Source organism: Amblyraja radiata, chromosome 5, assembly GCF_010909765.2.
Source record: "Amblyraja radiata isolate CabotCenter1 chromosome 5, sAmbRad1.1.pri, whole genome shotgun sequence".
NCBI classification, from domain to species: domain Eukaryota; kingdom Metazoa; phylum Chordata; class Chondrichthyes; order Rajiformes; family Rajidae; genus Amblyraja; species Amblyraja radiata.
The window spans coordinates 109,084,848-109,109,400 of record NC_045960.1 but is presented as its reverse complement, the minus strand read 5'-3'; the positions used below and the strand labels follow the sequence as shown (position 1 = coordinate 109,109,400).

Genomic DNA, 24,553 nt, shown 5'->3' with positions numbered 1-24,553 from the left:
CGCTTCTTCGAATACAAGACAAGGGCCCTTCTGAGAGACATTCAAAATGGCGCCAAAACCTGGTGCCTCCTGCATGCAGGATGTGCCTTCGGGGAACGAAGGTGGAGAAGCGAGGAGAGGGCCTGGGTTCGAAGATCGACACGAACCTCCGAGGGAAGGCGACGGCTGGAGGCCCCGCGGCAGCCTGGGGCTCGCCTGGATCATAACCCTTAGAGCAAGGACTTGATACTGAAAATGCCACCTAAACATGGGGTCTCTTGCACGCGGGATCAGCGGTCAATTTCTGTACACTTTGCTATTTGGAGATGACAATAGACAATAGGTGCAGGAGTAGGCCATTCGGCCCTTTGAGCCAGCACCGCCATTCACTGTGATCACGGTTGATCATCCACAATCCACAATCAGTACCCCGTTCCTGCCTTCTCCCCGTATCCCCTGACTCCGCTATCTTTAAGAGCTCTATCCAACTGTCTCTTAAAAGCATCCAGAGAATTGGCCTCCACTGCCTTCTGAGGCAGAGAATTCCACAGATTCACAACTCTCTGGGTGAAAATGTTTTTCCTCATCTCTGTTCTAAATAGCCTACCCCTTATTCTTAGACTGTGGCCCCTAGTTCTGGACTGCCCTACGGACTACCTATGCTTAGGTACAGTAATAGGGGGTAAGGAACAAAGGAGGACCCAGCGTGCGGGGACCGCCGTGAGGGAGGGGGAGGGGGAGGGGGGAAGAACAAATGGGAACCTGGCGCGGTGGTACTTTGTAACTTTGTCAGCGCCCTTTATGTGGTGACTATTTGCATACCTTGGGTACGCAAGCGAAGAATTTCATTGTGACAATAAAATATTCATTCATTCATTCAAATGCGTGTAAGGAAAGAATTTCACTGTGCATTTGCAAAAGTGATAACAAAGCACCATTGGACCCATATGATAAGCGATTGGAGGATTATACGAACATGATGTAAGCTCTGCTGCTCATCAATGCAGAGGTCTGCCTTCCTTAATCCACAAACAACTGATATGACCAGAGTATCCTTTACAGCTTTAAGAAAACCAAATATCTACAAGTTGGCTTTCGTGCAACTCCAAATTCCGATAAGATAAATATTTGATAATATATTTTGATATTGATCTTAATATTTTAATATTGATCTTACAGAGGTGTAGAAAACCAAGAGAGGGGTAGATCAAGTGGACGCACAGTCTCTTGACTAGTCTCTTGACTAGAAATTAATGTTTAGTGCCTTCTGAGTCATTCGTAACTATCACTATGTCATGTTGTTACTTGTGGGCGGAGCACCAAGGTAAATTCCTTGTATGTGAATACTTGGCCAATAAACTTACTTACATACTTAGAGTAGGGGAATTGAGTGGGTGTATGGAACGAGCAGCTGGAGAACGTAGTCGAGGCTGGGACCTTCGCAACGTTTAAGAAGCAATTAGACAGGTACATGGATAGGACAGATTTAGAGGGGTATGGACCAAATTCTGGCAGGTGAGACTAGTGTAGATGGGGCATGTGGTCGGGTGGTCAAGTTGGGCCGAAGGGTCTGTTTCCATGCATTAGGGCTGACTCTACGCCTATGAATAGTGCTCGAGAACGTGGCTCGATTATAACTGCTTGTTGAACTCAGAAATTAACCTTTGGACAGTTTGCTAGTTTGGTGCTCTGCAGTGTTTGCGTTTGAGTGGAAAAACATGCGACTGAGGTACCCAAGACCACCAAATTCTCCCTCCACTGCATGTCAACAGTGGTGGAGCCATGTCCTTTGAAAATGAGGATGAAAGTTGGCCCATTTAATCAGATGGTGGTGAATAATTTAATCAGAGGGTGGTGAATCTGTGGAATTCATTGCCACAGAAGGCTGTGGAGGCTGTCCATGGATATTTTTAAGGCCGAGATAGATATATTCTTGATTAGTACGGATGTCAGAGGTTATGGGGAGAAGGCAGGAGAATGGGGTTAGGAGGGAGAGATAGATCAGCCATGGTGGAATGGCGGAGTAGACTTGATGGGCCAAATGGTATCTGCTCCGATCACATGACGTGACCCATTCACCTCAGCCTTTCCACACAAGCTTGCATTGCTCGAGAGATTGGAGGAGGGGGTGGGCAAACACCCTCAGAGCAGGGTGGCGTCAGCTGGGGAGGGGAGGGGGTGGAGGGGATTTGGAGCCAGAAAAACAAAAACGTGGAACAATAAGCTCAATTACTGCTGCAGTCCTCAAAGGGTAAGTTGTGGGGTCAGGAGTGAGGGGCATTGTTCTGACTTTATAGCAACACTAGTGAACGGCAGGCCGCGTGGTGTGAGCGGTGACCCTCGGTGGGAGGGGGCTCCAGTTTACGGTCTCTTACCTTGTTGCGTTTGAAGTAGGCCCGTCGGCAGGCGGCAAAGCACTTCTCGCTGCAGAAGCTTTTCACCTCGCTGCCCATGCTGAGGGAGTAACGCTTAATCCCCAGCTTCTGGCACCAGGCGCACACTATCTGCACGTTTATCAGCTCATCATCTGCAACAGAGGGAACAGGACGACATGCACCATCAGCAACTGAGCAGCAACCCCGGCACTTCACAGGTGAAGCAGAGTTTGAGGGGGGGGGGGGGGTGAGGGAGGGAGAGAATGAGGGAGGGAGAGAAGGGAGGAGTGGATGGGGGGGATGAGGGACAGAGGGGATGAGTCAAGTCAAGTCACTTTTATTTCTATAGCACATTTAAAAAACGACTCGCGTTGACCAAAGTGCTTTACATTGGTGGAGGTACTAACGTTATACAACAGTGGTTCATAGATTAAGTACATACATAAATACATACATATAGCCCTCCCTCAGAGGACGTCAAGAAAGGCTTGAGAGTAAAGATGAGTTTTAAGTCTCGACTTAAAAGAGTCGACGGAGGGGGCAGTTACTGATGGGAAGAGGGATGCTGTTCCACAGTCTAGGAACGAGGAAGGGAGAGGATGGAGGAGGGAGGAGGGGATGGGGGGGGATGAGGGAGGGAGTGGATGATGATGGGAAGGGATGAGGGAGGGAGAGGTTGAGGGAGGGACAGGACGAAGGAGGGAGGAATGGATGGGGGGGGGGTGAGGGAGAAGGGGATGAGGGAGGGAGGAGATGAGGGAGGTGAATCATAGTCACATACAGTGTGGAAACAGGCCCTTCGGCCCACCTTTCCAACACCAAACAACATGTCCCATCCACACTAGCGCCACCTGCCTGCGTTTGGCACATATCCCCTAAACCTGTCCTATCCATGCACCTGCCTAATTGTTTCCTATACGTTGCAATAATCCCAGCCTCAACTACCACCTCTGGCAGCTCGTTCGATACACCCCCCACCCTCTGTGTGAGAAGAGTCCTACAAGACATTTGGACAGGTGCATGGATTGGAAGGTTTTACGGGGAAGAGGTTCTGAAGTTGCTTCTCAACCCGAAACGTCACCTATTTCTTTTCTCCAGAGATGCTGCCTGACTCGCTGAGTTACTCCAGCACTCTGTGAAACGTCGCCTATCCATGTTCTCCAGAGATGCTGCCTGACCCGCTGAGTTACACCAGCACTCTGTGAAACGTTACCTATCCATGTTCTCCAGAGGTGCTGCCTGACCCGCTGAGTTCAGCATTGATGTGGATAGAGAACTGGCTGGCAAACAGGAAGCAAAGAGTAGGAGTAAACGGGTCCTTTTCACAATGGCAGGCAGTGACTAGTGGGGTACCGCAAGGCTCAGTGCTGGGACCCCAGCTATTTACAATATATATTAATGATCTGGATGAGGGAATTGAAGGCAATATCTCCAAGTTTGCGGATGACACTAAGCTGGGAAGCAGGGTTAGCTGTGAGGAGGATGCTAGGAGACTGCAAGGTGAATTGGATAGGCTGGGTGAGTGGGCAAATGTTTGGCTGATGCAGTATAATGTGGATAAATGTGAGGTTATCTGTTTTGGTGGCAAAAACAGGAAAGCAGACTATTATCTAAATGGTGGCCGACTAGGAAAAGGGGAGATGCAGCGAGACCTGGGTGTCATGGTACACCAGTCATTGAAAGTAGGCATGCAGGTGCAGCAGGCAGTGAAGAAAGCGAATGGTATGTTAGCTTTCATAGCAAAAGGATTTGAGTATAGGAGCAGGGAGGTTCTACTGCAGTTGTACAGGGTCTTGGTGAGACCACACCTGGATATTGCGTACAGTTTTGGTCTCCAAATCTGAGGAAGGACATTATTGCCATAGAGGGAGTGCAAAGAAGGTTCACCAGACTGATTCCTGGGATGTCAGGACTGTCTTATGAAGAAAGACTGGATAGACTTGGTTTATACTCTCTAGAATTTAGGAGATTGAGAGGGGATCTTATAGAAACTTACAAAATTCTTATGGGGTTGGACAGGCTAGATGCAGGAAGATTGCTCCCGATGTTGGGGAAGTCCAGGACAAGGGGTCACACCTTAAGGATAAGGGGGAAATCCTTTAAAACCGAGATGAGAAGAACTTTTTTCACACAGAGAGTGGTGAATCTCTGGAACTCTCTGCCACAGAGGGTAGTCGAGGCCAGTTCATTGGCTATATTTAAGAGGGAGTTAGATGTGGCCCTTGTGGCTAAGGGGATCAGAGGGTATGGAGAGAAGGCAGGTACGGGATACTGAGTTGGATGATCAGCCATGATCATATTGAATGGCGGTGCAGGCTCGAAGGGCCGAATGGCCTACTCCTGCACCTAATTTCTATGTTTCTATGTTTCTATGAGTTACTCCAGCACTCTGTGAAACGTCGCCTAGCCATGTTCTCCAGAGATGCTGCCTGACCCGCTGAGTTACTCCAGCACTCTGTGAAACATCACCTATTCCTTTTCTCCAGAGATGCTGCCTGACCCGCTGAGTTACTTGAGCATTTTATGTCTATCTGAGGTTTAGAGGGATATAAGCATGTATAGGCATGTGGGACTAGCGTAGATGGGGTATCTTGGTCGCCCATGCCTGACCAATATGTCCCATCTGCCTGTCCGATATCCCTCTAAACCGTACCTATCCATGTACCTATCTAAGTGTCTATGGTTATAGACCTGCCTCAACTACCTTCTCTAGCAGCTCGTTCCATATACTCACCACCCTGTGTGGAAAAGTTGCCTCTCAGGCTCCTATTATATCTGTTCCCTCTCACCATTTTCCTATGTCCTCTGGTTCTTGATTCCCCTACTGAAGATAGGGCATTCACCCTATCTACTTCCCTCATGATTTTATACACCTCTATAAGACCGCCGCTCACCCTTTTGTGCTCCAAGGAATGGAGTCCTCAGTCCCTGTCCCACTTGGCGATTTTTTCGGTGACTGCAGGCAACTAGGCTGTCGCCACAAGGTTGCCTGAATGGCCGTGAGTTGTCACCTCAAGTCGCTTAAAGAGTCATAACGTTTTTCTGGTCGCCGCTGGATTTTGAAATGTTCAAAACCGCCGACTGAATTGTCATCAGTTGTCGCCGACAGGGTCGTAGCTTGTTGCGGGTGGACGTAGGTTGAATTGAGGGAAGTTAGTGTAGAAATAGCAGGGGCTATGACAGAAATATTTCAAATGTCATTAGAAACGGGAATAGTGCCGGAGGATTGGCGTACTGCGCATGTTGTTCCATTGTTTAAAAAGGGGTCTAAGAGTAAACCTAGCAATTATAGACCTGTTAGTTTGACGTCAGTGGTGGGCAAATTAATGGAAAGGATACTTAAAGATAATATATATAAGCATCTGGATAAACAGGATCTGATTAGGAACAGTCAACATGGATTTGTGCCTGGAAGGTCATGTTTGACTAATCTTCTTGAATTTTTTGAAGAGGTTACTCGGGAAATTGATGAGGGTAAAGCAGTGGATGTTGTATATATGGACTTCAGTAAGGCCTTTGACAAGGTTCCTCATGGAAGGTTGGTTAAGGTTCAATTGTTGGGTATTAATGGTGGAGTAGCAAGATGGATTCAACAGTGGCTGAATGGGAGATGCCAGAGAGTAATGGTGGATGGCTGTTTGTCAGGTTGGAGGCAGGTGACTAGTGGGGTGCCACAGGGATCTGTGTTGGGTCCACTGTTGTTTGTCATGTACATCAATGATCTGGATGATGGTGTGGTAAATTGGATTAATATGTATGCAGATGATACTAAGATAGGTGGGGTTGTGGATAATGAAGTAGATTTTCAAAGTCTACAGAGAGATTTATGCCAGTTGGAAGAGTGGGCTGAAAGATGGCAGATGGAGTTTAATGCTGATAAGTGTGAGGTGCTACATCTTGGCAGGACAAATCAAAATAGGACGTACATGGTAAATGGTAGGGAATTGAAGAATGCAGGTGAACAGAGGGATCTGGGAATAACTGTGCACAGTTCCCTGAAAGTGGAATCTCATTTAGATAGGGTGGTAAAGAAAGCTTTTGGTATGCTGGCCTTTATAAATCAGAGCATTGAGTATAGAAGTTGGGATGTAATGTTAAAATTGTACAAGGCATTGGTGAGGCCAATTCTGGAGTATGGTGTACAATTTTGGTCCCTAATTATAGGAAGGATGTCAACAAAATAGAGAGAGTGCAGAGGAGATTTACTAGAATGTTGCCTGGGTTTCAGCAACTAAGTTACAGAGAAAGGTTGAACAAGTTAGGGCTTTATTCTTTGGAGTGCAGAAGGTTAAGGGGGGACTTGATAGAGGTCTTTAAAATGATGAGAGGGATAGACAGAGTTGACGTGGATAAGCTTTTCCCACTGAGAGTAGGGAAGATTCAAACAAGGGGACATGACTTGAGAATTAAGGGACAGAAGTTTAGGGGTAACATGAGGGGGAACTTCTTTACTCAGAGAGTGGTGGCTGTGTGGAATGAGCTTCCAGTGAAGGTGGTGGAGGCAGGTTCGTTTTTATCATTTAAAAATAAATTGGATAGTTATATGGACGGGAAAGGAATGGAGGGTTATGGTCTGAGCGCAGGTATATGGGACTAGGGGAGAATACGTGTTCAACACGGACTAGAAGGGTCGAGATGGCCTGTTTTTGTTGTATGTTGTATGCTGTAATTGTTATATGGTTATTATTATATGGAATTTGGTTGTCGCCTGTGTGGTCGTAGGTTGTCGTAGGTGTGGTCGTAGGTGGACGTCTTAATGGGTCGCCGATTATCGGTAGCTTGCCGTCGACTAGGTGGTAGGTTGTCGTAGACATTGTCGTGGGGCGGGGTCCAGTCGCCACTTTTTCGGCGATCTGGTACGACTGTGACAGTCGCCGGCAGTCGCCGAAAAAATCGCCTAAGTCTAGCCTGCTCAACCTCTCCCAATAGCTCAGGCCCGTGGGTCCTATCAACATCTTTGTAAATGAATTCTGCACTCAAGTCAAATCAAGTCTGATTGAGTGAAATCACAGAGCACAGAATCGGATAGAATAGTTAAGAGGAGACACAAAGAACTGTAAATGCCGATTTACAAAAAAAAGACCAGACAGGAAGGTCCCCGACCTGAAACGCTACCAATCCATGTTCTCCAGAGATGCTGATCCAGTTGTTCATAAGTCATAGAAGCAGAATCAGGCCATTCGGCCCATCAAGTCTAATTCACCATTCAATCATGGCTGGTCTATCTCTCCCTCAACCCCATTCCCCTGCCTTCTCCCCATAACCTTTGATACGCTTTTAAATCAAGAACCTATCAATCTCCGCTTTAAAAATACCCAATGAGCAGTGATAAAATGCAGACACAAGGAACTACAGATGCTGATTTGTCAAAAGAGACACAGTGGTGGAGTAACTCAACGGATCATGCAGCATCTATGGGGAATGTGGATATCCATTAGACACCGTTACTAATCAAGAACTTGTCAATCTAGCTTAAATATCCAATGATTTGGCCTATCTCTGCCTTAACAATATCCATTGATGGCCTCCACAGTCTTCTGTGGCAATGAATTCCACAGATTCACCACCATCGGACTAAAGACATTCCTCCTCATCTCCTTTCTAAAGGTATGTCCTTTTATTCTGAGGCCACGGCCTCTGGTCCTAGACTCTCCCACTAGTGGAAACATCCTCTCCACGCCCACTCTATCCAGGCCTTTCAGTATCTGGTACGTTACAATGAGGCCCCCCGTCATCCTAAACTCCAGCGAGTACCGGTTCAGTGCCGTCAAACGCTCATACAAGTGCAGATCATTGATAAAGAGAATAACGTTTACTACACGATAAAGTCTAGTAAATTCTGATTAAAGATAGTCCAAGGGTCTCCAAGAGGGAGGTCAGGACCGCTCTCTAGTTGTTGATAGAATGGTTCAGTGCAGTCTCCGTGGATTGTCACCTTGTCGTGGTGGAGAAGCTTGTGTGGACCTGAGATCCTGAGGGCGATGCCGTCTGGAGCTATGCTCCTGGTAGGGCCACCCATGGCGGTAAGGTCGAGGGGGAGGTCTCTGACAGAGAGCAATCCAACCAAGACCTCAACGGTGGAACAGGCGTAGGACGAGGGCTGACCTCAGTGGAGTGTCACAACGGCTGGGAAGGCGGATGAAGGCTGCGGCAGAAAAGGGTCTCCGGTCGTCTTGGACTCCATGCCACTGGATCCTGACCCAGATCTGTCAAGGACCATGGGGTGGCTGTCTGTGCACCAGTCTCCCCACGTTAAACAAAGTCAGGCACAGGCGTTCTCCATAAAGGGAATAGCACCCTGGAGAGCCACGACGGAAGGGGGCCTATGATAAGAAGGTTCAGTAGCCTGTAATATACTCATATACTCACACGCATGCATGCACCTGACATGACGACAAGCACACGAGGACAGACTAATATCGTGCATAAACACACACTAAAGCACATGAATAAATGAACCGAAGAGTTATTCGCCACCTCTACAAATTGGGAATATGCTCGGAGTAGTGAGAGATGAATGGAAACATTTCAACCGCCTTGCATTGTGTTAATTCCCAAGGCACTTAGTTAAGGTAGCTAATTGCTGCCAGATCAAAATTCTTACCTACTGTAAGTCGAGATGGCTAATCAGGGGAGTAAATGACTGGAGTCTCTCTGCTCAGTAAAACAAACCCTCCTTTTAGTCACAAAGCTGCTTCAGAGTGATTTATTTGCCTTTGCCAGGTGGTTATCATTAACATGTACCACAGTGGAAGCACCGTATAACAAACATATTCATCTCAACAGTCCATGGACCCCAGGCCCGCTATTAAAAAATAAATTGCCATTTTTGGCCGGGCGGACTAAAAATAGCTTTCCCGAAAATTCCAGCAGAATTGATATTTTTCCAATTTTATGGCGAGGTTTCTGGAGTTGTAAATAAACGGAATGGCACATCTGGCCAACCTCGCCCCGAGACTGAGGAAGCGCACCGCTCATCCCAAAATAAGGGAGGAGAAACAAAGGGTGGAGGGTGTATGGAACAAGCTGCCAGAGGAGGGAGTTGAGGCTGGGACTATCCCGATGTTCAAGTAGATGTGAGCAAAAAGGTCGATGAGAGCAGAGCTGTGGATGTTGTGTACATGGACTTCAGTAAGGTGTTCAACAAGGTTCCGCATGGTAGGCTGCTCTGGAAGGTTAGATCGCATGGGATCCAAGGAGAGATAGCTGAATGGATAGAAAATTGGCTCCATGGAAGGAAGCAAAAGGTGATGGTAGAAGGTTGCTTCTCGGACTGGAGGCCTGTAACTAGTGGTGTGCCTCAGGGTTCGGTGCTGGACCTGTTACTGTTTGTCATCTACATTAATGATGTGGATGAGAACATACAGGGCAAGATTAGCAAGTTTGCTGATGGACGTCGAACATGGGCGGGACCCACACAATAAATGGTAGGCCTCTGGGTGATGTTGTAGAGCAGAGGGATCTAGGAGTACAGGTGCATGGTTCCTTGAAGGTCGAGTCGCAGATGGATAAGGTGGTCAAAAAGGCTTTTGGCACTTTGGCCTTCATCAGTCAGAGTATTGAGTATAGAAGTTGGGAGGTGATGTTGCAGTTGTATAAAACGTTGGTGAGACCGCATTTAGAATATTGTGTTCAGTTCTGGGCACCATGTTATAGGAAAGATATTGTCAAGCTTGAAAGGGTTCAGAAAAGATTTACAAGGATGCTGCCAGGACTAGAGGGTGTGAACTATAGGGAGAGGTTGAGTAGGCTGAGTCTCTATTCCATGGAGCGCAGGAGAATAAGGGGAGATCTTATAGAGGTAAGTAAGTAAGTAAGTTTTATTTATATAGCACGTTTTAAGTCAACTCGCATTGACACCAAAGTGCTTTACATAAATTAAATAATAAGGTTCCATACAAACCATAAAAGGTGTATAAGATCATGAGGGGAATAGATCGGGTAGATGCACAGAGTAGGGGAATCGGGGACCAGAGATCATAGGTTCAAGGTGAAGGGGATAAGAATTAATAGGAATCCGAGGGGTAACTTTCTCACACAGAGGGTGGTGGGTGTATGGAACAAGCTGCCAGAGGAGGTAGTTGAGGCTGGGACTATCCCATTGTTTAAGAAACAGTTAGATGGGTACATGGATAGGACAGGTTTGGAGGGATATGGATCAAGCGCAGGCAGGTGGGACATATTGGCCGATGTGGGCGAGTTGGGCCGAAGGGCCTGTTCTCACACTCTCACTCCATGACTCTAGTCAAGTCAAGTCACTTTTATTTCTATAGCACATTTAAAAAACAACTCTCGTTGGCCAAAGTGCTTTACATTGGTGGAGGTACTAACGTTATACAACAGTGGTTCATAGATTAAGTACATACATAAATACATACATATAGCCCTCCATCAGAGGACATCAAGAAAGGCTTGAGAGTAAAGATGGGTTTTAAGTCTCGACTTAAAGGAGTCGATGGAGGGGGCAGTTACTGATGGGATGAGGGATGCTGTTCCACAGTCTAGGAGCTGCAGCCGCAAAGGCGCGGTCGCCCCTGAGCTTATACCTAGACCGCGGGATGTTCAATAACCCCGTCGGTCGATCTGAGGGACCCGGAGGTGGTGTGGTGGGTAAGCAGACTTTTGATGTAGGTGGGGGAAAGCCCGTTAAGGACTTTGTAGACATAAAGAAGGATCTTGAAATTTATTCGGAACTGCACAGGGAGCCCGTGGAGAGAGGCCAGAATTGGGGTGATGTGTTCAGCCCGACTCTGATTCTAAAAGGTTTAGAAGGATACGGATGAAACACCGAACACTTCACGCTGCCTCAGCAAGGCCACAAGCATAATCAAGGATAGACACAAAAAGCTTGAGTAACTCAGCGGGACAGGCAGCATGTCTGGAGAAAAGGAATGGGTGGTGTTTTGGGTCGAGACCGTTTATCAGACTGAGAATCGAGGGAACGGGAACCAAGAAATCTAGAACAAATGAATGAAAGGTATGCAAAAAGAAATGGCGATCAGGTAAAGGTTGAGCCCACAATGGTCCATTGTTGTCTGTGGGGTAGGTGATAATGAGTTATACAGACTGTGAAACTCAACATGACGACAGTGAATGTATGGAACGAGCTGCCGGAGAAGTTAGTTGAGGCAGGTGCTATTGCGACGTTTAAGAAACATTCAGACAGGTACATAGATCAGACAGGTTTAGAGGGATATGGGTCAAACGCAGGCAGGTGGGACTAGTGTAGCTGGGACATTTTGGTCGGTGTGGGAAATAGACAATACGGGCAGGAGTAGGCCATTTGGCCCTTCAAGCCAACACCGCCATTCAATGTAATCATGACTGATCATCCCCAATCAGTACCCCGTTCCTGCATTCTCCCCATATCCCCTGACTCCGCTATTTTTAAGAGCCCTATCTAGCTCTCTCTTGAAAGCATCCAGAGAACCGGTCTCCACCGCCCTCTGAGGCAGAGAATTCCACAGACTCACCACTCTCTGTGAGAAAAAGAGTTTCCTCGCCTCCGTTCTAAATGGCTTACTCCTTATTCTTAAACTGTGGCCCCTGGTTCTGGACTCTCCCAACATCGGGAACATGTTTCCTGCCTTTAGCTTGTCCAAACCCTTAACAATCTTATAAGTTTCAATGAGATACCCTCTCATCCTTCTAAACTCCAGAGTATACAAGCCCAGCTTTCATTCTCTCAGCATATGACAGTCCCGCCATCCCGGGAATTAACCTTCTAAACCTACGCTGCACTCCCTCGATAGCAAGAATGTCTTTCCTCAAATTAGGGGACCAAAATTACACACAATATTCCAGGTGTGGTCTCACTAGGATCTCTGTACAACTGCAGAAGGACCTCTTTGCTCCTATATTCGATTCCTCTTGTTATAAAGGCCAACATGCCATTCGCTTTCTTCACTTCCTGCTGTACCTGCATGCTTACTTTCATAGACTGATGTACTACAAGGGCCCCCAGATCCCATGTACTTCCCCTTTTCCCAAGTTGACGACATTTACATAATAATTTGCCTTCCTGTTTTTGCTACCAAAGTGGATAACCTCACATTTATCCGCATTAAACTTCATCTGCTATGCATCTGCCCACTCCCCCAACCTGTCTAAATCACCCTGCATTCTCATAGCATCCTCCTCACAGTTCACACTGCCACCCAGCTTTGTGTCATCTGCAAATTTGCTAATGTTACTTTGAATCCTTTCATCCAAATCATTGATGTATATTGTAAATTGTAAATAGCTGCGGTCCCAGCACCGAGCCTTGCGTTACCCAACTAGTCACTGCCTGCCATTCTGAAAGGGATAGTTTCATTTAGTTTCGAGAGACAGCATGGGAACATGCCCTTCAGCCCACCGAGTCTGCACCGACCAGCGATCGCCCCATACACTATCCTGCACACACACACACTAGGGACAATTACAATCTTTACCAAAGCCAATCAACCTACAAACCTGTATGCCTTTGGAGTGCGGGAGGACACCGGGGCACCCGGAGAAAACCCACATGGTCACGGGGAGAACGTACAAACTCCGTACAGACAGCACCAATAGACAATAGACAATAGGTGCAGGAGTAGGCCATTCGGCCCTTCGAGCCAGCACCGCCATTCAATGTGATCATGGCTGATCATCCACAATCAGTACCCCGTTCCTGCCTTCTCCCCATATCCCCTGACTCCGCTATTTTTAAGAGCCCTATCTAGCTCTCTCTTGAAAGCATCCAGAGAACCTGCCTCCACCGCCCTCTGAGGCAGAGAATTCCACAGACTCACCACTCTCTGTGAGAAAAAGTGTTTCCTCGTCTCCGTTCTAAATGGCTTACTCCTTATTCTTAAACTGTGGCCCCTGGTTCTGGACTCCCCCAACATCGGGAACATGTTTCCTGCCTCTAGCGTGTCCAAGCCCTCAACAATCTTATATGTTTACCAGTCTGTACCTTGTGGGAGTACATCCAAAAGACTGGTAAGTCTCAAGATCGCAACACATTTCAGTGGTTAGGAATGGATATGAAATAGTGAACTCGACTGTATCTTCCCACATACCATGAATGAAAAAATATAATGCTCCTACAAGCAATCCACTTAATGCTTTACTGTATGAAATGTTTATAAACTTTTAATGATCACGCTTTTGAGAAACCCATAATTATAACAGCGAGTGGCAGAAACAATGTAGAAAGTAAAGTTAGGCAGAAAAGCACACATGATCTATGGCATGAATGTTGACAGATCAGGATGCGTGGGTAGACACTGCCTGAGGCTGTTAGCTTCCAGTGTAAAAACCTTGTACGTGTGTTCCTGAGGAGTTTATTCTTCAAAGACGGTCGTCAGCCAGCTGTCCAGGTTTAAACTGTAATTATCATGCATTACTGCTGAACGCAAGTCCAATGCCCATCCCTCCTCCTAACAGAACCAGTCGGATCATACGCCATGCACTACAATCAGAAGCTCCGATATTTCTTTGTTTCTTTCGGGTTGAAATAGTACTAAATCAATCGCCCTTTTTCGCTGCTTCATTGACTGTCCAAAAGGCAGCAGCTGTAAATCAACCAAATGTAAGATATTTCCAATGTAAGGAGCAGCATGGTGGCGCAGCGGTAGAGTACCTGTCTCACGGCGCTAGACTATGGGTGCTGTCTGTGCGGAGTTTATACGTTCTCCATGAGATGGCGTGGGTTTTCTCCAGGTGCGCCGGTTTCCAACCACACACAAAAACGTACAGGGTTGCAGGTTAATTGGCTTCGGTAAAAATTGTAAATTGACCCTAGTGTGTAGGTAGACAAAAATGCTGGAGAAACTCAGCGGGTGCAGCAGCATCTATGGAGCGAAGGAAATAGGGCCAAAACGTTGCCTATTTCCTTCGCTCCTTCGATTTTCTAACATCTGCAGTTCCTTCTTAAACACCTAGTGTGTAGGATAGTGTTAGTGTGACGGGATGATTGTTGGTTGGCGCAGACTCGGTGACCCAAAAGGTCTGTTTCTGCACTGTATTTCTGATCTAAAAGTCTAATCTTATATTCGTATTATATATTAGTCAAACAGTACAAAACAAGCTCTTCGGCCCAACTCGTCCATACTGACCAACATGCCCTATCTTAGCTACTCCCATTTGCCCGCGTTTGGCCCATATCCCTCCAAACCAGGGTTTCGGCAACCTACGGCCTACGGGCCTGATCCAGCCCGTAACCCGAAATCATCCAGCCCGCAGGCGTGTTTTTTTTCAATTAGTTTTCGCGACCTGGGAACTGTAGCCAGTCCCGGGGCAGGCATAGAAACATAGAACATATAGGCGCAGGAGTAGGCCATTCGGCCCTCCGAGCCTGCACCGCCATTCAATATGATCCAACTCAGTATCCTGTACCTGCCTTCTCTCCATACCCCCTGATCCCTTTAGCCACAAGGGCCACATCTAGCGCCCTCTTAAATATAGCCAATGAACTGGCCTCAACGACCTTCTGTGGCAGAGAATTACACAGATACACCACTCTCGGTGTGAAAAATGTTTTTCTCATCTCGGTCTTAAAAGACTTCCCCCTTATCCTTAAACTGTGACCCCTTGTTCTGGACTTCCCCAACATCGGGAACAATCTTCCTGCATCTAGCCTGTCCAACCCCTTAAGAATTTTGTAAGTTTCTATAAGATCCCCCCTCAATCTTCTAAATTCTAGCGAGTACAAGCCGAGTCTATCCAGTCTTTCTTCATATGAAAGTCCTGCCATCCCAGGAATCAGTCTGGTGAACCTTCTCTGTACTCCCTCTATGGCAAGAATGTATTTGCTCAGATTAGGAGACGAAAACTGTACGCAATACTCTAGGTGTGGTCTCACCAAGACCCTGTACAACTGCAGTAGAACCTCCCTGCTCCTATACTCAAATCCTTTTGCTATGAATGCTAACATACCATTCGCTTTCTTCACTGCCTGCTGCACCTGCATGCCTACTTTCAATGACTGGTGTACCATGACACCCAGGTCTCGTTGCATCTCCCCTTTTCCTAATCGGCCACCATTCAGATAATAGTCTACTTTCCTGTTTTTGCCACCAAAGTGGATAACGTCACATTTATCCACATTATACTGCATCTGCCATGCATTTGCCCACTCACTCAGCCTATCCAAGTCACCTTGCAGCCTCCTAACATCCTCCTCGCAGCTAACACTGCCCCCCAGCTTCGTGTCATCTGCAAACTTGGAGATGTTGCATTCAATTCCCTCATCCAAATCATTAATATATATTGTAAATGATTTGGACGAGGGAATGAAAGGGAATCGAGGCAAGCTGATCTGGGAACTGCAGCGTGTCCCGGGGCACGCGAGGCACCTGGAAACTGCAGAAACCTAATTGAAAAACACGTGAAAACTAATGGGAAAAACAACAGCAAGTGTTACACTAAGGCGATAGATGTGGCCCGCCATCCGCTCACAGACATGGGTCCTGCCCGTATGCAGAACAAGGTTGCCGACCCCTGCTCAAAACCTTTCCTATCCCTTGCCCCGACCTGGAATGGCACAGCCAATTTCTCCAGAGTTGCTGCCTGACCCGCTGAGATACTCCAGCACTTGGCGTCTTTTTAATGTCTTTATAGTACTTGCCTCAATTACCTCTTCTGGCAGCTCGTTCTATATACCCACCACCCTCCCGAGTTAAAACGCTGCCTCTCAGGATTCTATGAAATCTTTCCCCTCTCACCCTAAGCCCATGTCTTCTGGTTCTTGATTCCTCTACCAATAGACAATAGCCAATAGACAATAGGTGCAGGAGTAGGCCATCCGGCCCTTCGAGCCAGCACCGCCATTCAATGAGATCATGGCTGATCATCCCCAATCAGTACCCCGTTCCTGCGTTCTCCCCAAATCCCCTGACACCGCTATCTTTACGAGCCCTAACTAGCTCTCTCTTGAAAGTATCCAGAGAACCGACCTCCACCGCCCTCTGAGGCTCATTCCATGCACCCTGGTTAAAAATCTGAGTCTAACTGCCTGATGCTCTACAAGAAATGGTTCCACCGAGACAGCTGTTCAGTGTGGACTTTAGGAGGGCACATCATCCGAGGACGTACACACCATTGAGGATAAATGGGGATACTGTGGATAGGGTGAACTGTTTTCAATATCTGGGAGTCCGCATCTCTGAGGAGATGACATGGGCATCACACGCCTCAGCACTCGTGAGTAAGGCAAGGCAGCGCCTTTACCACCTCAGGCAATTGAGGAAATTCAGAGTGTCTCCGAGGATCCTCCAGTGCTTCTACTCAGCGGCTGTGGAAAGCATCTTGTCCGGAAATATTACAATCTGGTTTGGGAATTGCTCTGCCCAGGACAAGAAGGCTCTGCAGAGAGTAGTGCGTTCGGCCGAACACACTATGGGAACTTCACTCGCCCCCCTGCAGGAACTATACATCAGGAGGTGCAACTCCAGAGCCAATAAAATCATGGGAGACCCCTTCCACCCCTGCAACGGACTGTTCCAGCTGCTACGGTCAGGCAAACGCCTCCGTTGCCATGCTGTGAGAACGGAGAGGTTGAGAAGGAGTTTCTTCCCAGAGGCCATTAGGACTGTAAACTCCTATCTCACCAGGGACTAACTTTACTGAACCACTCTACTGCTTTTTTAAAAATTGCTGTTTTTTTCCCTTTTTCCTTCCGCCCACAATATTTAATATGTAAAAGAATTTGATTCTGTTCCATTCTGTTTGTAGTTGTTTGTTTGTTTGTTTGTTTGTTTTTTTGCACAAAGTCCGCGAGCATTGCCACTTTTCATTTCACTGCACATCTCGTATGTGTATGTGACGAATAAACTTGACTTGACTAGACTTGTGACTGTCCTGACCTTGTACTGATGGCATGGACTAGATATGAACAGTAGGGATGATCACAATAAGTTGATAAGTTCCAGGAGCAAAATTAAGGCATTTGGCCCATCAAGGCTACTTCACCATTCAATCATGGCTTCTCTTATCTTTCCCTCTCAACCCCATTCCCCTGCCTTCTCCCCAGAACCCCTGACACCCGTACTAATCAAGAACCTGTCAATCTCCGTCTTAAGAATATCCATAGACTTGGCCTCCACAGCCTTCTGTGGCAATGAATTCCACAGATTCACCACCCTCTGATGAAATAATCTCCTTTCTGAAGGAACGTCCTTTTATTCTGAGGTTCTGCCCTCTGGTGCTAGACTCTCCCACTAGTGGAAACATCCTCTCTGCATCCACTCTATCCAAGCCTTAATAAAACAAGGGGTTTCATGGAAGGAAGACAACAAAACAAAACCACGTGCTTATGAAACTGGTAATTATACCAAATAGCTTTTGTGTGTATTTCAGAAATGAATTAAACACAGGGTGCAAAACAACACACCAGGAATCTTCAGAAGGATTACAACAGTGTAAGATAAAGTCTGCTCCTGTATGAAATCTGAACCAAATCCATTTAGCCATTTGTACCAATTTCCCACCCTGTACATTAGGACAATTGCAGAAACACAATAGCAATGTGACACCAGATCAACACTTTAAACAAAATCTGCCTGGCCAATACTTTGGCATATCGTTGACATTTAAAAAAATCATTTAGAGTCATACAGCTTGAAAAGAGGCCTTTTTGGGCCAACATGCCCCCGTCGATCAACATGCCCCATCTACACTAGTCCCACCTGCCTACCTTTCGCCCATATCCCCCTAAACCAGGCACGTGCTGTGAGTAATTACTCAGGGTAGGCACTGGGCAGTCAGTCGACCTTTAAAATCGTAAAAAACCACGCATGCGCAGGGGAAAAAACTAATCGTGAAACCTTGCATGCGCATATCGGTCCTGTAGGCAGTCAGTCGACTTTAAAAAAATATTTTAAACGTGCATGCGCAGATTGGTCTCCTCGCCTGTGGGCATGCGTAACACACACGCGTGCACTCCACGATGCAAAGGCAGGATTTCAGCTGCCTTTATTGCCCATTGTCAGTGAAGGCTTGAAGTAGCGTCCACGGCACGTGCGGTGAACGTAGTTACACGTACTGCGGATGAAAGGCAGGGGAGAATTATGCCTACCTAAGATTGATTATTAAAATAATAACCATTTAATAATAAATACTGATTTTACTAAATGAATTGGAAATTTTTACTATTTATATTTGATAATGACCTTTTTATAATTTTAGTCAGGGCAGGCACTGCCTACCTGGCCTACCCTGATGGCACGTGCCTGCCCTAAACATATCCTATCCATGTGCTTGGCTGAATGTTTCTTAAACGTTGCAATTGTCATTGCCACAACTACCTCCTCTGGCAGCTCATTCCATACACCCAGCACCCTTTGAGTGAAAAGGTTACCCCTCAGGTTCCAATTAAATCTTTCCCCACTCACCTTAAACCCATGTCCTCTGATTCTCGATCCCCCTACTCTGGGCAAGAGACTCTTTGCGTTCACCCGATCTATTTCTCTCATGATATCAGACGTTCCTTGAGGGCTTCATTCCATTTACACCATATTTCATTGTGAAATGGCTGATGGCATTTGATGCAATAAAGACTGCAATATGTCTTAATTTCTCGTTGCTGACAACTTGTGGTCCAAAACTAATTGCAAATCAAGCCAAATTATTCCAGTAGTTGTATTCCACTACAGATGTATTCAAGAGAGAGTTAGATAGAGCTCTTACAGCTAATGGAATCAAGGGATATGGGGAGAAAGCAGGAACGGGGGGTACTGATTTTGGATGATCAGCCATGATCATACTGAATGGCGGTGCTGGCTGGAAGGGCCGAATGGCCTACTCCTGCAACCTATTTTCTAGGTTTGCAATGCTGGTAGGGACTCAACGATGTAGAAAATATGTAGGAGGGAACTGTAGATGCTGCTTATACACCGAAGATAGGCATACAGTAAAATATTGTAGACGGAAGAAGGGTCTCGACCAAAAATGTCACCCATTCCTGGAGAACATGGATAGGTGACGTTTCATAGAGTGCTGGAATAACTCAGCGGGTCAGGCAGCATCTGTGGAGAACATGGATAGGTGACGTTTCACAGAGTGCTGGAGTAACTCAGCGGGTCAGGCAGCATCTCTGGAGAACATGGGTAGGTGACGTTTCGGGTCTGGACCCATCTTCAGACTGATTGTAGGAGAGGGGAGAAGAAAGCTGGAAAAGGGGAAAGGCGGGATAAAGCCTGTCCGGAAATAAGCCGAATGTGTAGGAAAGAACTGCAGTGGGACAGGTAGCATCTCAGGACAGAAGGAATGGATGGCGTTTCAGGTTGAGACCCTTCTTCAAACTGACTCAGGTGAAGGGGATTTTTTTGACAGGCAGATGAATGGAACAAAGGCCAGAGATAGGACCAATAGGTATGAGACAGGGTCTAAGAGCTGCGGACGGGGGATATGGGGGAGAATAGAAGGGGGGGGGGGGGGAGGGGGGGTTAGTTGGAGTTAACTTTCCTCCCCCTGGCTTCATGGTCCACAACTCTTCAAACCTGTCTCACTTCCATTGCTCTTATCTCTGGCCTTTGTGCGACCTATCTGCCTCCAAAATACCCCCCTTGCCTGTGTCAACATATTACTTGCCAGGCTTTGTCCCGCCTCTCCCCCTTTCCAGGTTTCTTCTCCCCCCCCCACTACAATCAGTCTGAAGAAAGGTCTTGTCCCGAAACGTCACCTATCCATGTTCTCCAGAGATGCTGCCTGACCCGCTGAGTTCCTCCAGCGCTGTGAAACGTCACCTATCCATGTTCTCCAGAGATGCTGCCTGACCCGCTGAGTTTGTGTCCTTGTGTGCCTTAGCATCTGCAATTCTTACATGTATCTGTCCAAGTGTCTTCTCAATACTGTAAAAGTGCCTGTCTCAACTACCTCCTCTGGCAGCTTGTTCCATACACCGACCATCATCTTTTCTCACAGAGAGTGGTGAGTCTGTGGAATTCTCTGCCTCTGAGGGCGGTGAAGGCCGGTTCTCTGGATACTTTCAAGAGAGAGCTAGATAGGGCTCTTAAAGATAGCGGAGTCAGGGGAAGGCAGGAACGGGGTACTGATTGGGGATAATCAGCCATGATCACATTGAATGGCTCAAAGGGCCGAATGGCCTTCTCCCGCACCTATTGTCCATTGTCTAAAATGTTACCCCTCAGGTTCATCTTAAAATGTTCACGTTAAACATGTCCTCATGTGACAAACTCCGTACAGATAGCACCCGCAGTCAGGATAGAATCCTGGTCTCTCCTGCTGTGAAGCAGCAACTCTACCTCTGCACTACCATGTCGCCCAACAGGTTGTAGAAACAGGAACTGTAGATGCTGGTTAATAGACAAAAGGACACAAAGTGCTGGAGTAACTCAGCGGGTCAGGCAGCATCTCTGGAGAACATGGACAGGTGACGTTTCACAGAGTGCTGGAGTAACTCAGCGGGTCAGGCAGCATCTGTGGGGAACATGGATAGGTGACGTTTCACAGAGTGCTGGAGTAACTCAGCGGGTCAGGCAGCATCTCTGGAGAACATGGACAGGTGACGTTTCACAGAGTGCTGGAGTAACTCAGCGGGTCAGGCAGCATCTGTGGGAACATGGAAGGTGACGTTTCACAGAGTGCTGGAGTAACTCAGCGGGTCAGGCAGCATCTGTGGAGAACATGGATAGGTGACGTTTCACAGAGTGCTGGAGTAAATCAGCGGGTCAGGCAGCATCTCTGGAGAGATGGAAATGGGTGACGTTTCGGGTCCCCAACTGTATCTCTAAATTTAAAAAATGTATAAAGCTTTTCACTGTGTTTCGGATACACGTGACAATAATGACCCTAAACATTGGTAACATTTCACTGTAGAGTGGTTAAAATGGGTGCTCGATTTCAGACAATTGAGCCAAGTATAACATTACACTCGAGTGAAACTTGTCCATAGGATCAGATGACGGGGATGCTGTTATTGACCACTTACTGTACACTTCCAATTTGAGTGGAATTTATAAACAAAAGCAGGATCCACTTATCAGCTTAGAAATATTAATAGAATCAAGTTATATGCCCAGCAGCCACTGCGATTGCACAACTCATAAGACCATAAGTCACAGGAGCAGAATTAGGCCATTTAGCGCTACAAGCCTGTTGTACATGACCTCTGGTCCCAGACTCGCCCACTAGTGGAAACATCCTCTCCACATCCACTCTATCCAGGCCTTTCACTATTTCAACTTCCTTCCTTCCACCTCATTCTTCTAAACTCCAGCGAGTGCAGGCCCAGTGCCGTCAAACGCTCATCATATGTTAACCTACTCATTCTTAGGATCATTCTCGTAAACCTCCTCTGGACCCTCTCCAGAGCCAGCAGCACATCCTTCCTCGGATTGGGGGCCCAAAATCGCTCACAATATTCCAAATGCAGCCTGACCAGCGCCTTATAGAGCCTCAGCATTACATCCCTGTCTTTATTCTTGTCCTGTCGAAATAAATGCAAACATTGCATTTGCCTTCCTTCCTACCGATTCGAATTTGCAAATTAACTTTTTGGGAATCCTGCAGGTGTACGCCCAAGTCCATTTGCACCACATGTCTAAAGACAGTTATTTAGTGTAGTTTATTATTGTCATGTGCCCTGAGATACGGTGAAAATCATTTGTTTGTATGCTCTCCTGTCAAGAAAAAGACTATTCATGAATATAATCATGCTGTCCACAGTGCAAAGTAAAATGATAAAGGGTACAAGGATACAAGGATACAAAGGACATTTATTATCACATACACCAAGTAGTGACATTTGACTTGCCATTGCAGCACACAAATAAAAATAAGGCACAACATTAAAGAATTTAACAATAAACATAAAAACATCCCCCCACAATGGTTCCCACTGTGGGGGAAAGCAGAAAAGTCCAGTCCCGTCCCCTGTTCGCCCATAGTCGGGCCTATTGAGGCCTCCGCAGTCGCTGCGACGGCAGCCCGATGCTCAGTCAAGTCAAGTCAAGTCAAGTCAAGTCAAGTCAAGTGCACAGTTCCCTGAAAGTGGAATCTCATGTAGATAGGGTGGTAAAGAAAGCTTTTGGTGTGCTGGCCTTTATAAATCAGAGCATTGAGTATAGAAGTTGGGATGTAATGTTAAAATTGTACAAGGCATTGGTGAGGCCAATTCTGGAGTATGGGGTACAATTTTGGTCGCCTAATTATAGGAAGGATGTCAACAAAATAGAGAGAGTACAGAGGAGATTTACTAGAATGTTGCCTGGGTTTCAGCAACTAAGTTACAGAGAAAGGTTGAACAAGTTAGGGCTTTATTCTTTGGAGCGCAGAAGGTTAAGGGGGAGACTTGATAGAGGTCTTTAAAATGATGAGAGGGATAGACAGAGTTGACGTGGATAAGCTTTTCCCACTGAGAGTAGGGAAGATTCAAACAAGGGGACATGACTTGAGAATTAAGGGACAGAAGTTTAGGGGTAACATGAGGGGGAACTTCTTTACTCAGAGAGTGGTGGCAGAAGTAATTGATAATGGAAAATTTTAATAATGTATGACTGATGTATATGAAAAGTTTTTTTACTATAATATGTAACTACATTTTATAATATGTCTACTTCTAATAAATAAATAAAAAAATAAAAAAAAGAGAGTGGTGGCTGTGTGGAATGAGCTTCCAGGGAAGGTGGTGGAGGCAGGTTCTTTTTTATCATTTAAAAATAAATTGGATAGTTATATGGACGGGAAAGGAATGGAGGGTTATGGTCTGAGCGCAGGTATATGGGACTAGGGGAGAATACGTGTTCGGCACGGACTAGAAGGGTCGAGATGGCCTGTTTCCGTGCTGTAATTGTTATATGGTTATATGGTTATTCGTCACATACACATACGAGATGTGCAGTGAAATGAAAAGTGGCAATGCTCGCGGACTTTGTGCAAAAAGACAAACAAACAAACAAACAAACAACTACAAACAGAATGGAACAGAATCACATATTCATTTACATATTAAATATTGTGGGCGGAAGGAAAAAGGGGAAAAAAACAGCAATTTAAAAAAAAGCAGTAGAGTGGTTCAGTAAAGTTAGTCCCTGGTGAGATAGGAGTTTACAGTCCTAATGGCCTCTGGGAAGAAACTCCTTCTCAACCTCTCCGTTCTCACAGCATGGCAACGGAGGCGTTTGCCTGACCGTAGCAGCTGGAACAGTCCGTTGCAGGGGTGGAAGGGGTCTCCCATGATTTTATTGGCTCTGGAGTTGCACCTCCTGATGTATAGTTCCTGCAGAGGGGCGAGTGAAGTTCCCATAGTGCGTTCGGCCGAACGCACTACTCTCTGCAGAGCCTTCTTGTCCTGGGCAGAGCAATTCCCAAACCAGATTGTAATATTTCCGGACAAGATGCTTTCCACAGCTGCTGAGTAGATGCACTGGAGGATCCTCGGAGACACTCTGAATTTCCTCAATTGCCTGAGGTGGTAAAGGCGCTGCCTTGCCTTACTCACGAGTGCTGCGGCGTGTGATGCCCATGTCAGATCCTCAGAGATGTGGACTCCCAGGTATTTAAAACAGCTCACCCTATCCACAGTATCCCCATTTATCCTCAATGGTGTGTACGTCCTCGGATGATGTGCCCTCCTAAAGTCCACGATCAGCTCCTTAGTTTTTTTGATGTTCAAGAGGAGGCTGTTGTCCTGGCACCAGAGTGCTAGACCAGCCACCTCCTCCCGGTAGGCCTTCTCATCGTTGTCTGAGATCAGGCCCACCACCACAGTGTCATCAGCAAACTTGATTATTGAGTTGGAGCTGAACCTAGCCGCACAGTCATGTGTGTACAGGGAGTACATTAGCGGGCTGAGGACGCAACCCTGGGGCGATCCTGTGCTCAGGGTGAGGGACTTCGATGTATTCCCTCCGCCAGATGATGGAACTCCAGTGTCGGGAGAACACTCTCAGCGGCTTGGAGTGTCTGGACCACAACATTTAATGCAAGAATATAAAATAATATCGGTCTGATACATTTCGATTGAACAAAGTTCAAAGGTCTCCAATGAAGTGTATGGTAGTTTAGTTTAGTTAAGATACAGCCCGGAAACAGGCTCCTGGGCCCACCGAGTCCACGTCGACCAGTGATCCCCGCGCATTAATGCAACCTTACACATAAGGGACAATTTAAAAAATTTATGCCAAGCCAATTAAGCTACAAACCTGCACGTCTTTGGAATATGGGAAGAAACCGAAGATCTCGGAGAAAACCCACGCCTTCAAGGGGAGAAC

At 46.6% G+C, this 24,553-nt stretch overlaps 1 protein-coding gene across 6 annotated transcripts in view; it reads right to left on the bottom strand.

The window, feature by feature from the left end:
• Window positions 1-24,553, bottom strand: part of LOC116973674 (sine oculis binding protein homolog) — a 259,428-nt gene that overhangs the window by 111,499 nt on the left and 123,376 nt on the right. For all 6 annotated transcript variants that reach the window (XM_033021956.1, XM_033021954.1, XM_033021955.1 and 3 more), the window contains exon 4: window positions 2,355-2,506. In XM_033021956.1, coding sequence (XP_032877847.1) covers window positions 2,355-2,506 — 152 coding nt within the window. The remainder of the gene's footprint in view (window positions 1-2,354; window positions 2,507-24,553) is intronic.